General features: G+C 36.7%; 1 protein-coding gene across 1 annotated transcript in view; it reads right to left on the bottom strand.

The window, feature by feature from the left end:
• The window catches only part of DCDC1 (doublecortin domain containing 1), a 499,491-nt gene that overhangs the window by 32,319 nt on the left and 445,169 nt on the right, over positions 1-22,003 (bottom strand). The window contains exons 27-35 of the mRNA XM_005578290.5: positions 20,809-20,967; positions 19,438-19,638; positions 15,254-15,347; positions 12,879-13,049; positions 10,465-10,650; positions 8,909-9,112; positions 7,438-7,639; positions 4,363-4,515; positions 3,551-3,652 (exon numbers count right to left, since the gene is read on the bottom strand). Of these exons, the coding sequence (XP_005578347.3) occupies positions 3,551-3,652; positions 4,363-4,515; positions 7,438-7,639; positions 8,909-9,112; positions 10,465-10,650; positions 12,879-13,049; positions 15,254-15,347; positions 19,438-19,638; positions 20,809-20,967 (1,472 nt within the window). The remainder of the gene's footprint in view (positions 1-3,550; positions 3,653-4,362; positions 4,516-7,437; positions 7,640-8,908; positions 9,113-10,464; positions 10,651-12,878; positions 13,050-15,253; positions 15,348-19,437; positions 19,639-20,808; positions 20,968-22,003) is intronic.

Here is a 22,003-nt window from a genome sequence, read left to right as displayed (position 1 = left end):
AGTTCAGCAACAGTTTATAATTTATACTGTTGAGAGCTAGGGATTGAGTATAGAAAACAGGAAAAAACATTATGCATTTTTTGTCAACTTGCTTCTAATGGTCTTAAGGAAATGAATGCATTTGTGCTATCATTTTCATGAAGAGACAATGTCATCACAAAAGATTTTAGTTTGGGGAAAGGTTTTTATGATAACTATTATTTACATAGGTATGAATAACATAAATTGAAACCAAGCAATAATGTATTGAATGAATTATTTTGTATTTTCTTATTACATTTTCCCATATATCCTATTTTATTTCACATGAGATCAGGGGATAGTAATTATAATCGCTAACTATAAATGAGACATGCCTCTTCCCTAGTCCTATTGTTTCATTTTGAGGATGGAGCCCCACTGATACTGCAGATTATTTTTCTGATTGGAAATTGGGAAAAATAAGCTGGGGATTCTCGGCCCATTGTTTCTCTTAGAAACTAGAGAACACAAGTGCTTTGCTCTTCTTTCATGGGATGAGTCTTGCCCAGACAGCTCTCCCCATTCCCTGTCTTATTGGGAGGCCCACCCTTATTCAGAATCACCTGTGTCTGCAAGGGTAAGCCCACCCAATCTAGGGTTTCAGTTAGCAGACTTATTTCACTTTCACACTAAATTAAATGCTCCAACATTGCTTTTACATGTAACATTGATAATTTAGCCTGATCTGCCATTCCTGAGTTTTATTTATTTATCAGTTTTATAAAACCCCAAGTGGGTAAATGAGTTGCCTTTTCAGGAATCCTTACACCAATATTTATTGAGTATTATATACTAACCATGTAGTAAATATTTGACATGTGTTACTTAATCGTGAAAACCCAACAAAGTAATTACTAGTATTGTGATTAATATTAGCAATGTTCATGCTTACCAATGAAATGTAAAATCAGCTTAGCACAGTGTTTTGTACATAGCATATGCTCAATAAATGCTTCTTGCAATTACCAGTGGCTATGATAACATAGAATAGCTGATTTAACAACTATTCATACCTCCTGTTTTAGCCAACCCTGAAGAAGCTCACAATCTTATAGACCTTGCAGTTAACTAAGACTTGTTCTTATTTATCCTCATAGTCTCACCAGCTAGAAAAAGGCCTTCATGAGGGTAAATGTTTTATAAGCATGTGTTGAATTTATATTTAATAGCAGAAAACATACCACTTTGTCAATAGAGACAAGATTTATGTTAGCATTAAATTATAAGAGAAACCACATCAATGGATCCCTCCAGAATGGACATCACTGACAAAATACAGAGTTTTAAACAGTGGTATTGTAGTTGATGACAAATTAACTTAAAATTTTTAAAATACTTGGCCGGGCACAGTTGCTCACGCCTGTAATCCCAGCACTTTGGGAGGCTGAGGTGGGCGAATCATGAGGTCAGGAGATGGAGACCATCCTGGCTAACACGGTGAAACCCTGTCTCTACGAAAAATACAAAAAAATTAGCCGGGCGTGGTGGCGGGCGCCCGTAGTCTCAGCTACTCGGGAGGCTGAGGCAGGAGAATGGCGTGAACCTGGGAGGTGGAGCTTGCAGTGAACTGTGATGGCGCCACTGCACTCTAGCCTGGGCGACAGAGCAAGACTTCATCTCAAAAAAAAAAAAAAAAAAAAAGATACTTAATTGTAATAAAAACTGAAGACAATATAAAATCAGAATTTAATAAAGGCAGCCATACCAGGTGCTATTTTCAGCATTTAAGCTGATGCAGGTATAGAGCTTAGGAAACTCCCTGCAGCGAATGGTTGCAATTTCATTTATTCTTTAAATCAGTCATTCTACAACTATTCAGAGAACAAATGAGAACGGTATAGGATGTATAATCTAACATAGGAAAGACTGTCACATAAACAGGTAATCATAATAATGTGATGATGACTATTGGAGGGAAGTTCAGAATGTGATAAACCACATTACCCTAGGCTTGGAATGCTGAGGAAGGCTTACAGGAAGAAGTAACAAGTAACCTTAAAAACACAGAATGAGTAGGAGCAACCTAAGAGGACAGCAGAGGGAAAACTTTTAAGTATAGGGAACTAAAATGTGCCAAAGCTCAGAGTTAAGAGAGTGCATGGTATGTCTGGGGAGCTAAAAGAAAGTTAAAATGTATGAAATGTAGTGGGCAAGAAGAAATAGGAACTTACAGAGAACAAGATTATAAAGGGCCATGCTAAGGAGTTTCAAGGCTTTGTCCTAAAGATAATAGGAAACCTTGCAAGATTTTGTGCCTGGAGTATCATAATACCTTTGCATTTTTTCGTGATAACTTCAACTTCAGAATGTCACCATTATTTATAGAATGGAAACCGTTGTCAAGACGGAAGCAGGGAGACCAGTTAGAAAACTGTTTCAATGGTCCAAGGAATATATAGATGATGGTAGCTTGAACTTGGATAATGATATATAGACTGAGAGAGTGACATTCATTTGAGATCAACTTAACAGATTCAAAGTAACAAGGCTTACTGAATATTTGGTTGGGGAAGGTGAGAGAGAGGGAGATTCCAAGAATGACTTCCAGGTTTTTGGGGAGGAACACCTGGGTGGATGGTAGTAGAACCCACTACTAGTTGAAACAAAGGAGGCATTGGTGTTGGGGTAATATGACAGTTGTAGTTCTGGACACGTCCATGGAACATTCAAGTGAAAATGTCTAATAGTAGGAGTGGTAGAAGTTAGTAGTAGTAATTATTTTCACTTACACCCAATTCTTCTTTTTGGTAACAGCTGGTAATAGCCATTTCAAACCACAGTTCAGTCTAATGCAGTTAGGACTAGTTCTGCTGTTTAGTGAAGCAAGATTCATATGCTTTTAATACAAGACAGCATCAGGAGTTGAAATTCTGCTGTGGCAGTTACTGAGTTTGAAATCTGTTCCTTCCTAGACTCAAGTCCATAGTACACTGTTTCTCCCCAAAGAACCATTTGTATCTCAAGTCCTGGGAATAGTATAAGGTCAGAAACCTAAGATTCTGTGTTAAAGAGAATAGAAGGAGGAGACCAATAATTGATCACTTGGACTGTGATTAGCATGTCTCATGCTGTGTAAAAAGGAGTCATTTTAAGTTACTGACACTTCTGAAGATTTTAGTACTTCCTCATTCAGACTACTTAAAAAAAAAAAAAAAAAATTCTTCCCTAGCAATACCCAAGGAATGACAGCAAGGTTTGTTTAAAGATTAATTCCAAAGCCCACAAAATGTCCATTGAGAGATTATTTCAAAACAACGGGACAGTTTCTCTTGCCCAGGTACTTTCCTAATTTTTAAAACATATGCAGAAGTCATTTGGTATTCATTTTAATATAAAATTTACAGATATAAAATCAGACCAAAAATACATTATTAGGTTTTAGACTTTGCTCAAATGATTTATGTAAAACAATATTTATATAATGCTCCTTAGTTAAACACTTGGTATCTAATGGTAGAAAATAACCATTAGCAATTTGAGGTTACATTTTGAATTAAATATGGTTATGCTTGGTATAGTTCATACTGACCTTTTAACTGTCTCATTTTGTGTCTCATGGTATCTAGATCAGCCAGAATTCTGTCCTTTTTCAGCCAGTTCTGTTTCTCTAATTTTTCTGCTTTCTGCAAAGCTAGAATAATACAAATACAAGATACTTTATCAACAGTAATTTATCACGCACACCAATAATTTATAAAGAACTTTCTGCTCAAAGAAATAGATTCAATTAGAAACAAGTAATTAAAAGGTAAGGGTCATTAAAAGAAACCTCATTTGAAAGATGACAGGGCTTAAGGCATTTCTTTATGGAATGGAGGGGTAAAAAAAAGAAGAGCAACGATGCTGTTTTATTATATAGATTTACCATATGCAATAGCCATATTTCATTTTCCACTTCCACAAACTATTTGGAGGTGATGAAAGCCTGGCTTGGAACCATTCATTTTTTAAACATCCACCTACTGCCTAAAGGGTGCAATTCTTAAAAATGAAAATGTGCAGACAGGTCGTCCTCCATGTGAATTAAACTCATTTGTTATTTTCTAATGTATACCATTATTCTCAGTCTTATAGACCAAGGATCTCTTTATCAACTAAATTAGACATTTTTCCATGCAGAATACTCCATTCCAGTAAGAAAAAAACAGGCAAATGTGCAAATACAAGAGTATAGCTATCCTTGTGCACATATTAATTGATGAACCTTCTGTTCTTTGTGCAAATTTGATGTTATTATGTTGATATTATACCCATTTAATTCATTTTCTTATGATGGCATAAAATGTATTTCTCTCTCCCTTCATACACTTGCTTGAAAGAAAGCAAAAACAAAAAACTTACCATTTGGAGGTAGAAATGGTTCACCAGAAGATACCCAGATGGCAATAGGATTTCTGAGGATGAGGGTAAGCAAAGACTTATCTATACCATCCAAACTATCAGATGTCACAGATTTTGGAAATAATCTGTTTTTCACTTTCATTCTTAGATTTTCTGGTGGAAAAATGACACATTTATCATTGTTCAATGAATAATGAATAAATTTGCTTTCTGAATTTGTTTATTCAAAATATTTTATTATTCATTAATAATTTGATTAAACAAGCAATGCCAAAATCAAAGACTAATGCATAAATTTGGTCAGAAACTTCATATACAACAACAAAAAAAGCTAATAAGATTGTAAATATGTTTTAATTTGTTTCTTACACATCACCTAGTTCTGAAAGAAATTTGAGGTGGCTTACCAAAATACCTACACCAAAATGGAAAAAATAGAGATAAAAAATCAAGCACAGGGGAAAGGAGTATAGGAATAGACTAAAGCCAGGGATAAAGTACCTTAGTGTTCTTATATTTTAAATGAATAATAATATCTCATTCTGCTGTTTCTTTTTTTTAAAAGAACAAAGTAATATGCTTAGAAGAAATAGTGTTTGGCCTGTTTACTCTGATAGGCATCAAATAGATGTTAGATATTATTTTTACTGTTAGACAGAAATAAATACCCTGTTTTTACTGGCTAGGATAAAGCAAAATTTTGGCTCTGAGTTTCCTAATGGCCAAAGCAAAGAGAAAAACACAATTTCCAGCTTCATATGACCCACATATAGTGAGAAATTCCATAGAAAATGCACTTTTCTTCGTTCTGAGATCTGAGAAAAATTCATTTAAGGGTCCTCATAAAGAGGCTATTTGCGATATAGCTAACAGTACCTTGCAATAGAAAATTAATATATATTGAGAACTTACTATATACTGGGTATTTTATTAAGGCCTTTACATATATCATCTCATGTGATTCTAAAAATGATACTCTAAGACTCTGAGTTAGGGCTTATTATCAGTCTTCTTTTACAGATATGGTAACTGAGCTTTAGTGACATAGCTGGGTGGTGGCAGAGTAAGGATTAGAATCCAGGCCATCTGCCAATGAAGGCTGTGCTCTTAACCACTGCCTGCATAGTAAGCACCATGTTGAATTCTGACCAACAGCTGTTTCTTTAAAGTTCCTTAATGCAAACTGATGGCATAACACCAAGCCACAATTCCATAAAGGGAGCAGTCTACTGATGGCCTTGCCTGATTTAAGCATACCCTTTAGAATATAGGGAGGAAGGGACAGAATCAAAAGAATGCCTTTTTGATAGTCCTACATTAATAATATTACTGCAACCAGGCTTTTAATAAGAATTTAAAGAATAGTGTTTTAAATTATAATTTTATAAAACCTGAAGTTCAGATATTCTATATGCCAAATAAAGGCAGAAATATATGCTTCAGCAATCAGCTAGGCATTAAATGTTCACATAATTATTTCTTAAAACTCGTTTGAAGACGAAATAAGTAATAGCCTATACACAAAAGTGATAAGTAATTTCACTGAATGTTTGGTAAATATCAACCAGGCACTGTTCTAAGTTATATATGTGCATGTGTATATATAAATACACATATGAATATATATTCATATTTATGCGGACCAAACGAATATATTAATGATGATCAAATGAATACAGATATTGAAAATATATATATATACGTATATATGTGTTCAAGTGAAAATATAGATATATCGATATATTTGCTATGGTTTGAATGTGTGCTTTCCAAAATTCTAGTGTTAAAAATTAATGGTCAATGTAATGATATTAAGAGAGATAGAGACTTTAAGAGGTGATTAGATCATAAGGGCTTCTCTTCTTGTGAATAGAATTAAGACCCTTATAAAAGAGGCTTCGCACAGTGCTGGGCTCTTTTGCCCTTTCTGCTTTCCATTGTGTGAGGACAAAACGTTATTCCCCTCTGGAGAACGTAACCCTCGCCAGACAACCAGATCTACCAATGTCTTGCTCTTAGACTTCGCAGCCTTCCGAATTGTGAGAAATAAAGTTCTGTTCTTTATAAATTAACCAGCCTGTGGTATTCTGTTACAGCAACACTAGTGGACTAAGACAATGTAATCTATGTAATGGAGACATATTAAATATATATATATATCTATATCCATGAAGTAATTGACTATTTTACAAATAGTAAAATATGTAAATTTTGTGTAAGAAACTTAAAATAGTAAAATATAGTTTAAAATGTATCCTAACATTATAAATAAGAAAACTGGAATACAAGAGTAGTTAAACAACTTACCCAAGGCCATTGAGCTAGCAAGTGACAAAGCTGGGATTTGAACCCTGGTATTCTGGCTCCAAAACCCAAGTTCTTAACTTCTAAATTATGCCTCTCAATACAACCGTGGAGATCTCATACTGAGAAAACTACTGAATCACTACTACCAAGACTTGCTTTTTTTTAGCAGACTGTTGTTTGGGACACACACAGTCACTGCCCTCAAACTGCAAATAGTCTAATAAGACACACACAGCTATAAACAGACCGTTACCATGCAATGTACCCAAAAATACAATAGATGGACATTGACTGGAGCTTCTGGGAGATAGTAAAGAGTGGAGAAGACAGAGCCAGGGAAGGGGAGTTGAATGACGGTAGAAGCACAGAGAGATAGAGAGAACACCTTCCCTTCTAATAGTAGCAAGAGATTTCCATTGATCCGGCCCCCATTTCTCAAGTGGTCTCCAGTTGGTTTTGGTTCTGAGTAAGAACAAAAAATGATTATGTTCCATAACGTAGCTGAACTGTCAAACATATTTTATTAATTATACATAATTTATTTATTGTTTCAGTGCTAAAATCAAAATTTGCATTAATTTTTAATTTTTCTTATAATTCTGCAAGGTAAAAACAACATGAGAATTTCATTGACACTCTTTGGGTCACAAAAGTAGCTTCCTATGATTTTGAAATTCTGGAAGAAGTGACTAAATGAAATAATCATGTTTAACATTTTTATGACCAAGCATAAATAGAATCAGCTAAATGCTGTAGATTGTAGCCAACCTTCCATACTTTCAACAATTATCTGTTCTTTTCCAACAGGAGCTGCATCTTGCTTTTGTTTCTCAGAGTCTCTCTGGAGAAAGGAGTCATCTAGAGCCCATAAAACCAAATCACGCAAGGTAAAGATTGGAGTTCCATCTTTAGTATATACTTTGGAGGCTGCTCTGGCAAGCCCGAGTTTTTCCGTGCATTCTGTAAGAAGCTAGATAACACAGGCAGTAAGAATCTGACAGGCAAAAGTGATAGGGTTGGGAATAATCATTAAAAGCTTGTCATTCTAAAAATCTGAAAAAAAAAAATTGAATTTGAGAAAATAGAAAGCTGAATTACTACTGATGTTGATCTTTGATCAGAGATTATTTTCCATATTAGATTGTTCTACCTAATTTCACAACAGTAGTCCAATCCAGCTGTAAATTTCCTAGCTCCAAAAATTTAACATGGCAGCTGACATATATTAATACATTTTAGCATCAGAGTATCTTCTAAGAAATGTTCAACTTAAAAATCCACTTTCAAATTTGTTGCTTTATAAGTTATACAACTGTTGTAATACTTCATACTGATAAACCGCTTCAAAATAAATAAGTAGTTAACCTTCAAACCAAGAACTGACAGGTATTATTACCTCCATTGTGCAGATGGAAAAACAGGATGAAAGATTAAAATTTTTGCCCAAGACCATAAAAGCCAGCTGTGGATCCCTGGGTGAATCTTGGAGTTGCTAACTTCTGTATTTCGCTTAGTCTATTGAATAACAATATCTTAATTTAAAAACATATTTTCAACCAAACAGGTGAGGGAATAGATATGTGTGCTTGCAAGGAAGTCTGCAGGGTAACTCCATATCATATCAAACATCACTTATAAAATACATTGTTAAAGGCATTGGCCAGAGTGAACAGTCAAGATAATCACCAAGTAGTGCAAGGACAAAGCTTGGTTTGGGCCTTCTAGCTTCTCCTCTCTTCCTATGACTATGAGGAGCAGCCCCCAAGGCAGACCACATAGGTGCTCCTAACACAGCCCCCGCTTCCCCAATTTGAAAGTAAAAAAAAACATCCTATCAACAAATAAATGCCCAGATACTCCAGATGGTGAATGAGGTGGCATCTATTGGATGATTCAGATGACATACAACTTGAAGCTGGCATGAGAAACAAGGCAGAAAAAGGCATTCCGTCTATCATAAGAAGGAAGAAAATCTAGTAGCTTTGTTTTCCTCTTTCTTACAGATCTCTACTCTAGAGCCAATCTAAAAACTGAATTCTGGGTTTCTAAGTCTGTATCCACTGACATACAATCAAATAAAATGTCTTTCAGTAAACAGAGATCTTGATCTCATCAGCTTTAACTGGTGAATCTGGCCAGAGACATTTATCACTCAATCCCACTGCTTTTTCTTGTCAGAAGAATTGCCATTATCATTACCTCTGAAGATACAAACAGCATTTAAGTGATCGCCACTTACCATGGGGAATGTTCCAGCCACAATTAACTTCCCATTACGATATCCATCCCCATTTTTGTATGCAATTATTTTCACTGCCTTCTGGTGTGTGGCTGCCATGCCACTGTGAGATGCAGCTTGCGTGCAGGTCTTCATCCGTAAAGACAATAGACGTGCTTGGTAATAACTTAGAGTTTTTTCAGCCTCGTCACACGACAAATCAACCTAATTTATTTTTTAAAATAAATTGTACATTTACTCAAACTTTCTTGTTTTAGTTTGCTACACTTCAGTCTCTTAATAAATGTGTGTATGTGTGTATGGTGTCTACATTTTGCAATGCTCTCTTCATGTGTTAGAGATATTGAATACTAGAGTTGGAAGGATGTTGGATCCAAATTCTTCAGTTCCCTCCCAGGCCTGTCACTGAGCCACTAGGTGACTTTGGGCATCTGGCTTGTGTTTTTGGCATTCTCTTGTTTTTGTTTGTTTGTTTATTTGTTTTTTGCTTTCTCTCTGCAATGGCCAGAGAGAGCCTGGATTAAAGTAATCATACACTAACATTATAGATAGCCTCTGAATTTTTAACTTTAGGATGATTCCACCATATGGTGGAAGATGTTGATGAATGGGGAGGGGAATGGTTGTAGCTTTAACCACATGGTAGTAAGGGTGGTGAACATCACTCTTCTGCTTTCCCTTTTCATCCCAAACTAGGATGCTACCCTGAGGGCAAAGTTCTGTCTGAAATTCTGTAGCATTGGAGATTCTTTCCAACCAACTCCTCAGCACCTCCTTAACATTATCCCACTATCTTCAAAGCAAACCAGATGCTTTCAGGTTTCCCAGAGGACTGACTTCCTTTCTCCTTCAAAGCTATCGCTTCTGTTGATGTTTTCTGTAACCTGTTTTTTGTAACTCCAATGCGTATCAGGATTAGGGAAGGGAGGAGGGTGATCTGGGGATGGGGTGAGCAAGCCCTGAAGAGCACACCAGGCTGGAAGATATTTCACCTTTTAGGAATCGCTCCTTTTTATTCAGGCGTGTAAGTTCCCTTAGTTTTTACTTCTATAGTTATAGGAAAGTGGCAGTTTGTTTTTTTTTTTTTTTTTTCCTCCATGAAGTCTAAATACTATTAGACATGGATGTGTGAATTCTGGCACCCCAATCTGAACAGTCATTAAAAACAACACATCCAATTCCCCCTGAAATGTTCCATACTAGTAAAAGGAAGTTTTTCCTGTGGATATAGGCAAAAAGCTGTTCCATGAAGTAAAGATTTGTGGTTACTTCCTCACCTAAAAGCAACACTGTGAACAGTGAAATATGTCAGTAAATGATTAAAGCTGCAGAAGTGCCCAATTAACTTCAAAGAGTCTATTGAACTATTAATAGACAATGCATTTTAAATTACAATGGGGAAAAGGAAATCAATGCAGGTAGAATGGTAAAGGTGCATCTGAGGAAGATGAATTGGATGAGTGGAGATGAACTTGAGTGCAAGGCAGATAATGAATGCATCAAAGTTTCCAAATTGTTGCCATACATGCATTAGCAGAGCTCAGATCATTACATACCTCAGCCACACTGATGACCTTGAATGGCCCTTGTAAGAAGGGCTTCTGAGTCTTGGTGCCTGAAATACAGAGGAATGGAACCCCTGGAAGCAATTGTTTCAATCCCTTCTCTGTTCTCATGGATTGTCCACAAGCCAAGCAGAGCATAGTTTTTCTCTTTCCATCAGGTGAGAGATAATAGTATCCCTAAAATGGGAGACAAAGATGGCTTTATATAGGAGCATCTAAATTGTTATAGCATTGCTGTAGAACATTTTACAATATAAATATAGCACTTTTAACATCCCAAAATGCTAAATTTAAAATTTTATGCTAAATTTAAATTTAGCATAAATTTAGCCAAAATGCTAAATTTAAAAATTTAAAGTATTTCCAAATTCTGTAATGACAATTCAACACCAATGAATATAAACTGTGTGTAAAATCAGCTTCTTGGAGGAATGGTCAGCTCCAGATTTGGGGCAAGAAATATACAAGACAATGAAGGGATATCTTGTGTCCTGAAAGAGAAGAAGCCATCATCATGTCCAAAAGACACAGGAGCCAACATGAAGGAGCCTCCACTGCCCCAAAATGGGACAATTAGGGAACAACAGAAAGAACCATAACTAAAACATTTTGAAAATGTTTAAATATATAAAATCCTATGAGTTTTAATGATGCTAACAATATAAATAAAAACAAATAAACCCCAAGCAAATAAAAACAAAACTGCAACTCATGGGAGACTGTTGGAAGTAAACTGGCATCAATTTAAAACTCTACAAACTGGCCACTAGAAATTGTGGCAGATTATTTGTAAAGATGGCCACAATAAAACCATCCTACTCTTATTTGCATGCCCTTTTAAAATGTGACATTTTGGTCCACCAATCATGAAGTAGAATCTTTCTTTTCTTCTTTCCTTGAATCTGAGAAAGGCCGTGTTACTTGCTTTGGCCAACATAGCACTAACAAATGTGATGCAAGCAGATGTGTAAGAAGTGCTTGCAAATTGGAGCTTATTCTCTTTTGGCTGCCATTGGAACCCCGAGACCACAATGTGAACAAACTTGAGCTAGCCTGCTCGAGAAGCCATGTAGTTGAAGAACCAAATGTTCCCAGCTAACAGCCTGCCAACCACCAGATGGGTGAGGGACGCCATCTTTGACCATCCCATCCCCATAAAAACACCCAACTACCAAAGAACCACCAGATGACTGTAGCCACATTAGTGACCTGGGACAAGACCAGCAGAAGTGCCCAGCTGACCTCAGCTCAAATCACTGGCTCACAAAGCAAAAAATGTTTTTTTTTTTTTTTTAAGCCACTAAATTTTCAGGGATTTTGTTACACTGCAATAGATAAGTGAGATCAATAGAAAGAATTAGGGTTCATCCTACATTCCCTTACAACCATATTTTTGAGTAGTCAGATATTGAATTGATGAGCTAAAGTCCTTCCTTCTATTAAAAGTTTAGTTAATCAATGTAGGAAAAAATGATAGAATTAGACAAAATTGACCCTTTTGAAACAAGAGGGCAACATCAAGTGAAATGTCATTGGGGAATTTTTAAACATGAAATCAGGTTGTAAACACCTGAACCCACTTATAACTATCATGACTAAAAATGGAAAATCCACACATTGCCTATGTGAGTGATAAATAGGAAACATGTGGGAAAACCTGTGAAGATTCTGGCCAAAAAAAAAATGTTAAACATAAATCTAGTTACAAATATAGGACTCAATTTCATTTACAGAAATTATGGGGGATGGGGAAACAAGTCAAAGGATGCCACAAAGAAGAAAGTAAACAAATCCCATTAAGGGGCATTCAATATGAAAATGGAGCCAGACTATGCCACTGAGTGTCACATGGAGACCTTATTTGAATCTTGACACAAACCAACAAACCATAAAAAAAAAATTTAGGGCAACCTGGGAAATTTGATTAAGGATAGAATATTAGATGGCCAAAGAATTATTGTTAATCTTGTTAGCTGTGAGAATGGCATGATGAGTGTAAGTCAGAAAATGTCCAACATTTTTAGAAGTATGTGCTTAATATGGAGGTGAAATAATATAATGTCTGGGGTTGGCAAACATGGCAAAACCTAGATAATAGTTAAATACTAATGATGGATAAATGAAGACTTATTGTCCTAGTCTCTCTACTTTGAAATATGTATGAAAATTTCCATAATAAAAATTTTAAGTATGTTAGATTAATATAAACTACCTAATTCGGTTTTTTCTCACAATTTTCCTTCATTCTTTACTACTAGAATCAGAGTCTAAGTGATTTCACTCAAAAATCAGCATTCAACTTGTATGATCATAAAGTTTTCTAGGGAGAAAATTTTTCTTGTTTTATTAAATTACTCTCTTTTACCCTATTTTTCTTTTATCTTTGAGAGGAAGGAACCACTTACTGGTTGATCAATGTTTTCCTCTTTAATCACAGATGATGTACAGACGCCAGCATAATTTGCTGATGTAATTTCCTTATCCAAGGCAGTGCTATGAAAGGCCACAAGTGCTTTTATATCTTTCATGTAACGCCACTTTTGATTGGCAGCTCCATTGTTGTATGGCTTATATTTCTGAAAAAAACAGGCAAAATATGGAGGCAAGTGAGTTCATGGGAGGGTTATAGTAGTCTTGTTTTTCATTGCATAAATCCAGAAAGTGCAGAGAATTACTCATAATCCCACCATGCAGTAACAACTACTACTCTTGAAATTTTAGTGATTAGATATGAAATCTTTTTTATCTTTATAAATACACATTATTTGATTTACAAAAATAGAATCATAAAATGCATACAATTTGGTAACTGCAATTTTTTTTCTTAACAATATTCCCTGAACCTTTTTCTAACATCTTGTAAAAATATATACCATTTCATTGTAGGGATATTTTACTAATCTTCAATAGTTAAACATGTAGGTTCTTTCTCAAAATTTCTCTAAAATAAACAAATAGTGTAAATAAATGTTTGGGAAATCTATGATAATTTTTAGGACGAATTTCTAGAAGTAGAGTTGCTGATAAAAAAATCATTTTAAAGATTATATCAAAATGCCTTCTAGAGAAATTATTTTACTTTGCACTTGTGCCAATAGTATACTAAATGACCCATTTTCCTTACATTCTTGCCAAAAAATGGGCAATATTTCCAAAACACGAATATAATAAATGAAAAAAAGTACCTTGTTGCTATTTTAATTTACATTTCATTGATTATCAAAGAGGTTTATTTCTTAAGTACATTCAGTTAAACATGTAATAGAAACAATATATTTATTCTAATTGTGAAAGTTGGCTCAAGTACAAGTAAAGAAATAGTTTCAATTGAACAGAACTTAAACCAGTAGACTAGTCCTAATTAAATATATCATAACACCTCAAGGAACTTTTGTAATAAATAACATCTACTTTACCAAGCGAGAGCTTGATAGCAAAGAAGAAAATAAATGAGTCCCAAGAATTGATTTAATGGGTCAGACAATAAAGCCTCCCTCAGAGGTCTGAAAAACCAAAGACTGTATTTTCAAGGGACAGAAAAGGGTCTAGTAGCATTAACCTGCTATGCCTCATTTTTATTATTTTACATGAACTTTAATATTTTCTCACAAACCAGTTGTTTCAATAAATGCAACACTAGCAACAAAAAATTCTTGAAAGGTAATCCAAATTACCTTGCGGTCAAATTATTTCTTACAAAATGGTAACCTTGGGAGAAACCATCCATATCTATAATTTTATGAAAATGATTAAGGTACTAAAATTGTATGTGTATGGGGTTGTATCTCACTGTGGTCTGTACTGAAGAGGCACCTGACAGAGAAGAACGTATTGTTATATGTACTGTATCTCCTAGAATAATTTTTTAGTCCATATTTTTCACCAGGATAGAAGACTTAATTAAGCTTTGATATTTGTCCAGATTGCTATGTCTCAATTTTGGATTCAGGGCCTGCAGAACAAGTTGCCTCGTTGCTATTAAAAACACAGAATAAAACAAATGTTATTTGGAGGCAATCTATTCTGTTCAACAAGAGGATGGAAAATACTGAGGAGGACACAGAAAGTAAATGCAAAGCAGGAATGCTTCTACACTTTCTCCCTTACTAGCAAGGAAAAACACATACTCGTTTAAGAGTGGTTTTGGTTATAAGCATGTGAGAATGACAGAATAATATGAAAGAGAAAAAAAGATCTTCCTAGGTCTTTGTCCAAAACTCAAATGAAGCCAGACTTCTCTGGAGTCTCCATAAATTGTCTGGCTGCTATAAGCATTTGCAACAGTGAATGAAAAGAGAATTTCAAATGGGTCGTTTGGTAGAATTAACATTGATGATCTTGCATCCTTCGGGAAGACCTCCCTGACTAGGTTCTTTCTCTCCAGCTGCCAAGGCCTTTAGAAACGGGAGCCTTGCATATGTTCCTGATGATCAAATTTAGGTGCATCTAATAGTCATCCACCTGCCTGCAGCCACCACTGAGACCATAAGCTTCATGAATGCTGTTGGGACAATTTCTCATGCTTGCCATTGGGTTTGATTTCAGTAACTAGCATAGTGCCTGACATGCAGCAAGCCCACAATCACCATCTGTTGGATTAAACTAAATAAGGAGGTACATGAACATGTTCAATTTAAAATCTAGGCAGACTATTGTAAATATTTTAACAACATTCAAATAGGATTCTAAGACAGTTTTCTTTTCCACTACAAGGAAGCATAAAGCTTTACTTAAATTTAATTAAAAGGCCATGACTAATCTTTAGCCATACGTATCTTACCTGAACAATAACTGGATAGCCACAAACTTCATTTCCAGTCTTGGTCATAGACACCGCCAGCACAAGGTCAGGGTTACTCACCAGGTGAAAGGTCCTTGGGAAAACAGGATTAGCCACATTACAAAGTAGCATGACCAGATTAGATCTCCCTCTGTGCCACTTAGCACTGTGTTGCCTCTCAGCTCCATGCATGCTCTGTAATAATGAATGTGAATCCTTTAAGAATTTCTCCCCCACAGTAAGTGTGATGTTAAGCTTTCTCAGTAGAGAGTGCTGGAAGAAGACTGCAGGATGAAGGGGCTCTCCGGCTCTTTCTGGCTGTGGCAGGGGGTCAGCGGTTGGGAGTAAGAATACCCAGTGATGTTCTGCTCCAGCCAGGTGCCCAGGATGCAGGTCTCCCGGCACCTTCATAGCCCAGGCTTGCCTATTGTTCCTTTGCTCAGTGCCCGCCTGACATGGACACCACATGCTTCAGGCCTCCTAGTGTACCAGCACCCCATTCCCTCTGCATGCTGGTGTGCCCAGCAACCGACTGCACCCCCCTATATGTTCCGGAGTATTATGTCCTGCTCACTCAGTGTTATGGTTTGAATGCCCTTCCAAAACTCATGTTGAAACTTAATTCCCAATGTGGCAGTATTAAGAAGTGGAGTCTTTAAGAGGTGATTGGATAAAGAGGGGTCTGCCTGGATTAATCCATAGATGAAAGGGCTAATGGATTAATAGGTCATCATGGGAGTGAAACTAGTGGGTTTATAAGAAAAGGAATGTGACGCCATGTGCTGTGCTGTATGATGCCCTGTGCTGTATGATGAGCTGTGCCATCTCAGGGCTCTAGAGTCCCCAGCAGCAAGAAAGCTCTCACCTGATGCATCCCTCAACGCTGGAATTTCCAACCTCAATAACTGTAAGAAATAAATTTCATTTCTTACAAATTACCCAGTTTCAGGTATTTCCTTCCTTCCTTCCTTCCTTCCTTCCTTCCTTCCTTCCTTCCTTCCTTCCTTCCTTCCTTCCTTCCTTCCTTCCTTCCCTCCTTCCCTCCTTCCCTCCTTCCCTCCTTCCCTCCTTCCCTCCTTCCCTCCTTCCCTCTTTCTTTCTTTCTTTCTTTCTTTCTTTCTTTCTTTCTTTCTTTCTTTCTTTCTTTCTTTCTTTCTTTCTTTCTTTCTTTCTTTCGATGGAGTCTCACTCTGTCACCTGGGTTAGAGTGCAGTGTCACGATCTCAACTCACTGCAACCTCTACCTCTTGGGTTCAAGCCATTCTCCTGCCTCAGCCTCCCGAGTAGCTGGTACTACAGGCATGTGCCACCACACCCAGCTAATTTTTGTATTTTTAGTAGAGACGGGGTTTCACCATGTTGGCCAGGCTGGTCTCAAACTCCTGACCTCAGGTGATCCTCCCACCTCAGCCTCCCAAAGTGCGGGGATTACAGGCGTGAGCCACCGTGCCCAGCCCAGTTTCAGGTATTCTGTTATAAGTAACAGAAAATAGACTAAGACACCCAGCCACCACAGACAAACTCTGGCCAGGCATGCCAGTAAAACTGCTCTGCAATTCAGTGGAATGGAACCATACCTTTTCTAATGAGTCCTGAACCCCAGCCTTGGGGAGGGGACCCCATTGCAAGTTTATCCTTTCTTGGGCAGTCTCTTTCAGCCATAGGGTGATATATATTATACACATATGTAATGTACATGGGTATATATACCCTAATTTACTGCCTGGGTAAAATATGGAGGATAAAAAGACTGTGGTTAACATAAATGTAATTTTCCACTGAGTTCTACTGCATAGTGTAACGCACGGTTCTCTAGGTTTCATCGGCTTATCCAAACAAATGAGTTTTAAAAGCCACCCATCTACATGAAAGAGAACAATATGCTAAGGGAAGATGTGCAATAAAGCTCAGAATTACTGTTACTGTGCAAACACACTTCTGCCGTGGGACATATATGATTCTGAATCATGCCCACACCTAATCAACAAGACTTCTGCAAAACCTCTCTTGTCCAAGTCTGTCTGGGTGTTCCTAGAGGATGACTTGTGCTCATGAGCAAATCCTGTCCCACTGGGTCCCCAATGCTCCACCTCTTCTCTCTGGACTCTGACATTTCCCATGAGGGATCAACCAATATCACCATGTCCCTTCCACTAACTGCCTCTCTTTTCCGTGGCTTGACATGAGGAGCTCCCAAGATGACAAAAGTATAGAATGTTCTGCAAAGTGGGAGGAGATGGAAATAAACTGTCCTTCTATTTTGTGTTACACATGGTTAGATTTTCCAAGGCAGTGCTACACATGACCCAACATCTCATAGAGTTTTAGACTGACTTATCTTTTTTGTTTTCCCTTAAAGTCTTCTCCTTCTCCTTCTTTCTCCACAGCAGTCATAATGAAAGGAAGGAAGAAAGAAACAAAACAAAACAACACTGACAGACACTGAGTAAGATTCAGAACTAGTATTCTCTTCCAATGACCAAGTAATCCTGGGTCAAACTCATGCAATGGCTTTCTCTTGCCGCAGGGTCACATTCTCATTCCCCATGCATGTCCACCCAAATTTATCAGCCATGCTCAAATTCCAATTTAGGTTTAAGTGGGGACCTCTACTGTAATACAGAAAACCGAGGCAGTAATATAAATTGCTAAATACAGTGTAGAAATGAGGAAACACTAGGATGTTAGCTCCATAAGGGTAAAGATTTTTTATCTGTTTTGTTCTTCGTAAAGCAACAGCTCCTAAAACACTGCCCTCAATAACCATTGGTAGCTGAATGAATGAATTCTGGTTCCATATGGCAAACCATTCATAGAAACAAAAGCCTGCTGTCCTACCTCCACATTGCAAAGGCAGCTTAGCCCAGGTGAATGGGGTAAAGAAACACTTTCACCAGGTCTGTCTACACAGTTGCTTTTCCCATATTTTCTAACAACAGCCCAGCAAGTTCTCCTTGCTGGAGGCTTTGCTCGTCTCAGTGGGCAGAATAAGACCAGCTCCTCTCCTGCCCACGTAGGGCCCGCTGCTGCCGCCTGCTGAAGCTTGTGCAACCTCCCTCAAAGTACTGATTCATAAGCCTTTTCATCACAGAACTTTTGAGAAGCCAGTGAAAATCTCAGCTCTTTCCCAGAAAAAAATAAATTGCACAGATGCACAAACATACATTTTGTACACTATTTCAAGAGATTAAAGAGGTCCCTGGAGACCCACCATATCACACTAATGGTGGAATTTGAAGCAAACCAATCTAAAAAACAGGGAATTGTTTTCTTTTTTGTTCATTAAAGAAATGTTCCATACGCACCAAAAAAGAAAAAAAGAGAGAGAGAGAGAGAAATGTGTAATCAACCAGCATGGACCTAACAGCTATCAACATTTTGCCATTCTCGTTTCATCCATTCCCCTCAAGTTTTAAAATTTTTGTTCATGATAGAATGTCTTACAACAAATCTAAGATAGCTTTTAATTTTATCTGTAAATACTACAATATGTTTCCAACTTATCAGGACTTTTTTTTTTAACATAACCATTGAACCATTATTGCACCCAACAAAATTAACAGGACTTCCTTAATGTCATCAGATAGCCAAGCTGTTTTATATTTCTCCTGATTATCTCAAAAATAACTTTTGTACAGTACTGTAGTTGGTTTAAATTTGGATCCAGGACCAGACACTGAATTAGGTTGATATATTTGCTAAGATAGGAATTAGTTTATACTGCATGAGTGGAAATCACAAATTGGTTATTTTATGAAGGTGGAGGAGAGAGGGAAGGTGTGTGTTGGGGGAAGGATGGGGAGTAAGTTAATGAAAAGTATCAAAAAAATTGAAAATTGGGGACTTTTTAGAATTCTTATTTGATCTCTTCATTTCATAAAAATGACATTGATGAGAGTTTGGTCTTCAGTCCAATGGCCAGATAAAACTGTATACCCAGGAGATCAGAGTGAAGATTCCTTCTCTGAATCTGATTGTAGATAAATTGTATGTAGCTTACCTAGCATTTACATTTGATTTTATTCCCTTCCTCTTCTTTGGCTAGGATAAAGAATTATCAGCTAAGTTAAATAGAAGACCCAGAACTCTCAAATATAGTTCAGCTTGTTCTGTGGGGTCCATGCTAGACTTATTAGGATCCTATTCACCTTTTGATATATTAAACGCAAATATAATGTGATTACCTGCTGTCTTCCTGATGTATCCAGCGCTGATTACTACCATCAGATTTCTTCTCCACCAAAACCACCTCCATGCCTGACCAGAGACTGGGACCTTGAACCCCCAAGACTAGCTGAGGAGCAGCAAGGCTTATAATCTGCCCATCTCTGTATTCGAACTGCTGATGGCAATGCTTGTGCAATTTACTATGCTTTGGTGAACAGCTGAGACAAAGAAACCTCCATTAGTGGCAGAAAAATGTCTCATGCATTTGATCCCGCACTTGATGTGCTGGGGATTATAAGTTCTGTTGGTGAGAGCTCCAATATGAACCATGTGAATTTGCAATGATAGACCATAGCATTAGAATGACAGCAACGCTACTAGCACTGCACTTCTAAGCTGACATAAGAAGTAGAATTCTGAGCTTATTTTGTAACAGAAATAAATGTTTACCAGGAGAATATTTGAAAATTCATTAGCAAAGAGAAAAGAACTTCAGTTGACAAGGTAATTTAAAGAGGAAAAAGTAAAATTTAAAATTAAGTAAGAGAACAGGGCCAGGGGCATGTAGAATCAAAACAGAGAAGTAAGGGAATTCTGTTCAAACTATGATTGTTTCTATCCTCTGTCTACAGTATCCCTCGAAACAGAACACCATTCTCCAAGTTTTAAACTCACCTCTGACAATTCATAGCACATCATAAAATAATGATGAATTAATAATTTAAATGGCTCTCTTAAGGATCTTATATTAAGCAGAATTAACATGTTACATATCACAACACATTGTCAATTAAATTAATCTATAAACATCTAATAGGCCCCTACTATGTGCATGGCCTAGTGCTAAATGTTGAAGTGTCAAAAACATTTAATTCACATGTTCCAGTAACTGCTGTAATGTCAAGTATCTAAAGATTATGAAATAATACAAAGTATTAGATTATGAAATAATACAAAGTACTATATATTCCTGTCATTTCATTGGACATTGACAAAAAACATTAATAAGGAAGAAACTGCATTTTCTTAATTTCTTAAAAACATCAGGGCATCTTAAATGCTTATTCATAAGTTCACTCGCACACTCATTCAACAAATATACAGGCTCTGTGCTAAGTTGTCAGGAGGCAAAGGTGGATAAGCATACTGTTTAATAGAAAAAACACAAATGAGTAAGAGATTATATGCTGAGCAGAATAAACCAAAGAGTAAAGGACGTCCCTGCAAAATTTCGTAAATATTTTAATCAAAACCATAAGACAAAAATGTGCATGTTGATAGAAACAGCAGCTAACAGCAGTGAAAACTCTTAGGAATATATGTGTCCCAAGGTGAGAAAACTAACACTAGACAGAAATCTTTAAGAGGATTCCTTTGCAACTTTTTACCTGTATTTCTTCTGTGGTTCCACATTTTCAAAGAGCCCTTTTTCCATTTTCTTTGGAAGACTGTCATCCTCATCAAAGTCATGCAAAGCTTTCTGCCAGGCATACCTGAGAAGTGTGTGACAAGCCTTCATTCGAAGATGAGCTCTTGCATGTGAATCTCTATCAGGGTTCAGAAGCAAACACTAATCTAAGAAATCTCATTTGTGCTCATAAAATTTTTTTCTGAGGTGTAGTCTGATCATATTCTGCAGGATGTTGGTGGATCTATAAATCTTATTTCCATAAGGGTGCCTGATATTTGAAATTCACATCTTACTAATACATCATTTAGATCTTTTAATATAAGGCTACAAATAAAATCCCTCAATCACATAATAAACAGCATTCATCTTTGTCATGTTTACTCAGAAAAAAATGAGACCATGTATTGTATTTCAAAAATCATAAATATTGACTACTCGGTAGTTTGAGAAATTCACAATGAACATGTAATGAGACTCCCTCTGTCTACCCCATAATTGGGTCATAATTCTGACTCGAACAGTACAGCCTAGATTACCCGGTTTTGTAAAGTTTACTCATTAGACAAGGCTAAGAAATCTTAACTTTTCCAAGATTTCTCTACAGAGAAATCTAGGGAAACTCAAATAGCATCTGCACAGATAAGCCAGCTTTTGACAGAGAATAATACAATAAACAGAGTAAATAGTCATAGTTTGAATAATTGAGTCAGCCTTCTGACTTCATATTAAAATGAAGATATAAAGGGGATCAATAGCTGCCATATAGATCTGTATATATAAATTTCCAGGCCACTGTTGAGAGCACATTTGCCTTCAGTGGGATCGTGATATGAGGACTGTTTGATTGAGGAAGGATAACTATACAGGCAAAGCAGCAAGCCTATTTCAGCACTCTAAATCTGCATACCTGTAAATAAAGTTCTCTGGGACAGACTGATCACCAAGGTGCTTGTGATAATTTGATGTAACTACAAGCATTATTAAATTACCAAAATCTTCAGGGACAATTCCTGTGCTAGCAGAGCTGACCGTACTCTTTTCAAATGTAATAGAAGTATTACATGTAGATTTGAAACTGGTGGGTAATGACTGCCTCATTCAGAACTGCAGGCAGCACAAGCGGCTTCTCGAGGCAAAACTCTCCTTTTACAGTTAAAAAAACAACAGTGCCA

Source organism: Macaca fascicularis, chromosome 14, assembly GCF_037993035.2.
Source record: "Macaca fascicularis isolate 582-1 chromosome 14, T2T-MFA8v1.1".
Taxonomy (NCBI): Eukaryota; Metazoa; Chordata; class Mammalia; order Primates; family Cercopithecidae; genus Macaca; species Macaca fascicularis.
The sequence above is the reverse complement of the archived record's forward strand: the minus strand, read 5'-3'. Positions and strand labels throughout refer to the sequence as shown.